Consider the following 5,781-nt stretch of genomic DNA (forward strand, 5'->3'; position numbering starts at 1 on the left):
GTGGTCTAGAAAAGTATGAAAAATCAAACTCTTACAGCATAAACTTAATTGAACCTATATTTGGGACATGTTGGTCATTCATACTGTTTAGGAAAAACTTTTTTCATATTTTTACAAGAAAGGAAAAAGGTTTTATTCTAAAATATTCGATAAATTTATCAAGTCTTCAGAGAGGGATTTTCTGGATTTCAAATGTGTTCTCAAGGTTTTTAGAAAGACTTAAGACGAACAATGATCACTGTATCCTAAAAATAGTTTTATTTTATGTATCTTGTTACAGCAATTTATGTAACCTTATAGTGAGAACAAGCGAGGACGACGTTCTCACTCCCCTACAGGTTAATCTTGAAAGGTTATGCGGTTTTAAGTTTTAAACAGGTTCATATTTTAGTATTAAATATTAGAAGAGTCATCGTAATACTCGAGCTATCAGAGTGGCGTAGCCGGAAGCGTGACATTTTGATAGTTAGGATGTTACATCAGCTGGGACCGCATGAGGTGAACTATTCAACTCATGATCTAGAATTAGCGGCGATTGTGTTTGCACTGAAGATTTGGAGGCCCCACTTGTACGGAGTGAGGTTTAGCATCTTTTCTGATCAGAAAGAACTTAGTACACGCTAGAGAAGTTGGATGAAGTTGCTTAAGAACTACGATTTTGAACTGAGTTATCACACTGGGAAGGTTAATGTGGTATCAGAAGCATTGAGTCGGACGTCTTTAACAATTGCTTCGATGAGAATCAAGGAAGAGGAGCTAGTGGATAAGTTTGTAGATTTTAAGCTGGACATTGGTGAAGTTGCCGGAAGAACTTGTTTGAACCAGTTGCAGATTTCAAGCACGATTAAGACGGAGATTCAGAGGGCTCAGCAAGATGAGCTAAAGCTTCAGAAATTGTTGCAACCAGTTGGTGATAGGAGGCGTGAAGAATTCGCTAAGGAGGGTGAAAGATTGAGGAGAGATAAGGGGAGAGTTTGCACACAGGATATCAGAAGTTTGAGACAATACTTGTTGTCGAGGGCTCACTACAGTGGATTTTCTATTCATCCCAGAAGCATGAAGATGTATTGTAACTTAAAGAATATGTTGTCGTGGCCTGGGATGAAAGGTGATGTAGTTACAGTGGCATCCAAGTGTTTGACATGTCAGAAGGCAAAGATAGAGCATCAGAAACCGTCAGGAACGATACAGCCTCTTGAGATTCCTCAGTGGAAGTGGGCTATCATGCGGTTTGCGTTGTAACACCCTACCACCCAAAGTTTTACGCTTAAGTCGTAATACAGAGGTGATGTGGTATTATGACCTCTAAAATAAAATGAGTACATATAATAGCAGAAGAATTATAATATGCTAGAAGCCTTGAAGAATAGAGGAAATAAAAATCGTGAAATTAAAATGCAACGCTCAAGATACGAGTTAACTTACGTGCTAAGAAAATCATAATTTTTAAACATAAGATAACAGAAGTAGGAATAGAGTGCCAAAGAAACAAAATAACAAGCTCTTGACTCAACCTGCGAAGTCAAGACTGGCCAGAGAATATTTACATATATATATATATATATATATATATATATATATATATATATATATATATATATATACATACATATCTCAAAATCAAAAAGTACATATACACAATCCTGCCTCTCCATAAACCTCTAAGAGGATCAAAAAGAACAAATTATGCGAAGAGAAAGCTAATTGCATATATATACATCACTGTAAAACAAAATAGCCCAGTAACCACTTCGCTTCAAGGGTCCAGACGCCTAACGAGATGCCTTTCAACCTACATCTGAAAAATAACATCATATTATGGAATGAGAACCAGAGGTTCTCAGTATGGTAAAGGTGCCACACACATAATATATAAGGTCCTGGGAATGCCAGAGGCAATCCTAGAACGCCGACACTCAGATTATAGACCTTAAAGTATTAAACAGAAGCCATAAAAGGTGGTTTTCTAAAAACATTTAAACCTAACTTAACTTAACCTTAAATCTAAGTCCCATACTGCCATTCCTACATACCTCCAGCTCCATCATGCATTTTCACAGAAAAATTGACAAATAAAGGCAAACACAAGAAGGTTACAATTACTAAAGGTAACAAATACACATTTAGCATGGCAAGTACATATAGGCACACCCAATTAAAGCACAAGCAAGTAATTCAAGTAATATGCATATGATGCATGCCTGTCCTATGGCTGATGAGGCTCATCTATCGGTTATCCAGCCAACCCGACAAGTCTGAATTGTCCTTAGACTGTCCCTCGACGTGCATTGTAACACCCTACCATACAGAGTCTTATGCTTAAGTCATAATTCAGAGATGGCAAGGTATTACGACCTCTAAAATTAAAATTTAGTACATATAGTAGTATGAATGATTGATTATAACTAGGAGCCTTTGTAGAAAAAGGGTAAACAAAAATCGCAACTTGAAAGCGCAACACTCCGATCGATAACGTAACGAACAAGGATAACCAACGCGAGATTATATATATATACAATGGAGTGTCAAAAATAGGAATATCAAGACTCAAAATCTGGCTACAAAGATAACCGGTCCGAGCATAGCAATATATACATATGATAAAATAAGGAAAACCCCAAAGGAAACACAAAGGGACACAAATATAGAAACCTATTCTCCAAAATCTCTCATAAGAGGAGTCATTTCAGTTTGTATTATTTAATGGAGATAAAAATATCTAAGCAAAACATATAAACCAAATCATAGTCCCGAGAACAAAAGATCTTCGCAAATCTAGAAGTCTCCAGCATGCCTCAGCGGGAAACCTCACGTCCTGCATCTGAAAACCACAAAATCCACATGGGTGAGAACCAGAGGTCCCCAGCATGGTAACAGCTTCCACATATATAATACATAATAATAGAGGAAATCTGAAGGCAATCCTAGAACTTCCTCCAGATAATATCAAAGCTTATAAACAAGCTAAATGATGAGCGGATAATTTATACGCTTTTTAGCATTGTTTTTAGGTAGTTTTTAGTAAGTTCAAGCTACTTTTAGGGATGTTTTCATTAGTTTTCATGCTAAATTCACATTTCTGGACTTTACTATGAGTTTGTGTGTTTTTCTGTGATTTCAGGTAATTTATGGCTAAAATTGAGGGACTTGAGCAAAACTCTGATAGGGGGCTGACAAAGGACTGCTGATGATGTTGGAATCTGACCTCCCTTCACTCAAAATGAATTTTTTGGAGCTACAGAACTCCATAGGGCGCGCTCTCAACGGCTTTGGAAAGTAGACATCCAGAGCTTTCCAGCAACAGATAATAGTCCATACTTTATTCGGGAATTGACGACGTAAAGTGGCGCTCAACGCCAAGTACATGCTGCTGTCTGGAGTCAAACGCCAGAAACACGTCACAACCCGGAGTTGAACGCCAGAAACACGCTATAACTCAGCGTTCAACTCCAAAGGAAGCATCAGCTCGTGGATAGATCAAGCTCAGCCCAAACACACACCAAGTGGGCCCCGAAAGTGAATTTATGCATCAATTACTTACCTCTGTAAACCCTAGTAGCTAGTTTAGTATAAATAAGACTTTTTACTAGTGTATTAGACGTCTTTGACCACATCTCTGGACGCCTAGTCCTTAGACCATGGGGGCTGGCCATTCGGCCATGCCTGAACCTTTCACTTATGTATTTTCAACGGTGGAGTTTCTACACACCATAGATTAAGGGTGTGGAGCTCTGATGTACCTCAAGTTTCAATACAATTACTATTATTTTCTATTCAATTCTCTTTTATTCCTATTCTAAGATATTCGTTGCACTTCAACTTGATGAATGTGATGATCCGTGATACTCATCATCATTCTCACCTATGAACGCGCGTGACTGACAACCACTTCTGTTCTACCTTAGGCCGGGCGCATATCTCTTAGATTCCCCAACAGAATCTTCGTGGTATAAGCTAGATAGATGGCGGCATTCATGGGAATCCGGAAAGTCTAACCTTGTCTGTGGTATTCCGAGTAGGATTCCGGGAATCTGGAAAGTTTAACCTTGTATGTGGTATTCTGAGTAGGATTCCGGGATTGAATGACTGTGACGAGCTTCAAACGGCGTTAGTGACAGACGCAAAAGAATCAAGGGATTCTATTCCAACCTGATTGAGAACCGACAGATGATTAGCCGTGCTGTGACAGAGCATAGGACCATTTTCACTGAGAGGATGGGATGTAGCCATTGACAACGGTGATGCCCTACATACAGCTTGCCATGGAAAGGAGTAAGAAGAAATTGGATGAATGTAATAAGAAAGTAGAGATTTAAGAGGAGCACAGCATCTCCATACGCCTATCTGAAATTCTCACTATTGATTCACATAAGTATTTCTATCCTATTTTATTTTCTGTTTATTATTAATTTTTGAACTTATCATAAACCAATTTAATCTGCCTAACTGAGATTTACAAGGTGACCATAGCTTGCTTCATACCAACAATCTCCGTGGGATCGACCCTTACTCACGTAAGGTATTACTTGGACGACCCAGTGCACTTGCTGGTTAGTTGAATGGAGTTGTGAGATTCTCTAACAGTGCCTGTAACTCTTTTGGTCCAACAACAACACTAAGCTGTTGGTGCCATTACCAGGGATTATTAAGATCCCAATTCATCATACCATGATCTCTTTGGGGTATTCTTGATAGAGCCAATATTTAAATTTCATACAAGTACAAAGAGACCAACTTTGAGGATCACAATTTTGTCCACCAAGTTTTTGGTGCCGTTGCCGGGGATTGTTCGAGTATGGACAACTAACGGTTCATCTTGTTGCTCAGATTAGGTAATTTTCTTTTCAAAAAGTTTTCAAAAATCTTTCAAAAATATTTGTTTATTATTATTTTTGTTTTTCTAAAGTATATTTTCGAAAAAAAATAATAAAATACATAAAAATCATAAAATCATAAAAAAACCAAAAATATTTTGTGTTTCTTGTTTGAGTCTTGAGTCAATTTTTAAGTTTGGTGTCTTGCATGTTTTCTTTGCATCAAAAATTTTTCAAAATTATGTTCTTGATGTTCATCATGATCTTCAAAGTGTTCTTGGTGTTCATCTTGACATTCATAGTGTTCTTGCATGCATCATGAGTTTTGATTCATAATTTTCATGTTGTGAGTCATTTTTGTTGTTTTTCTCTCTCATCATTAAAAATTCAAAAAGATCAAAAAATATCTTTTCCTTATTTCCCTCCAAATTTTCGAAATTTTGGGTTGTCTTGGTCAAAAATTTTTAAAAATTAGTTGTTTCTTACAAGTCAAGTCAAATTTTCAATTTTAAAAATCTTATCTTTTCAAAATCTTTTTCAAAAATCATATCTTTTCCATTTTTTCCTTTTTTTCGAAAATTTCAAAAATCTTTTTCAAATTATTTTCAAAATCTTTTTCTTATCTTTTACATCATATTTTCGAAAATTAGCTAACAATTTATGTGATTGATTCAAAAATTTGAAGTTTGTTACTTTCTTGTTAAGAAAGGTTCAATCTTTAAAATTCTAGAATCTTATCTTTTAGTTTCTTGTTAGTTAAGTAATTAATTTTAATTTTAAAAATTAAATCTTTTTCAAAACTAATTTCAATCATATCTTTTTAAAACCATATCTTTTAAAATCATATCTTTTCAAAAAATATCTTTTTAATCTTATCTTTTCAAAAATCATATCTTTTTATCATATCTTTTTATCGTATCTTTTATATCATATCTTTTTCAAAATCTTATCTTTTTCAAAATTTGAT

At 35.7% G+C, this 5,781-nt stretch overlaps 1 protein-coding gene across 1 annotated transcript; it reads left to right on the forward strand.

Annotated features, from left to right (window-relative positions):
- Positions 1-633: 633 nt before the first annotated feature.
- Positions 634-1,242, forward strand: LOC140176912 (uncharacterized). Its single transcript, XM_072208480.1, has one exon. The coding sequence runs from the start codon at positions 634-636 to the stop codon at positions 1,240-1,242; it is 609 nt and encodes a 202-aa protein (XP_072064581.1).
- Positions 1,243-5,781: the final 4,539 nt, after the last annotated feature.

This window comes from Arachis hypogaea, chromosome 2 (assembly GCF_003086295.3).
Source record: "Arachis hypogaea cultivar Tifrunner chromosome 2, arahy.Tifrunner.gnm2.J5K5, whole genome shotgun sequence".
In the NCBI taxonomy this organism is placed as follows: Eukaryota; Viridiplantae; Streptophyta; class Magnoliopsida; order Fabales; family Fabaceae; genus Arachis; species Arachis hypogaea.

Coding starts and splice junctions, on each gene's coding strand:
- LOC140176912 (XM_072208480.1), top strand. CDS start 634: ATGAAGTTGCTTAAGAACTACGATTTTGAACTGAGTTATCACACTGGG.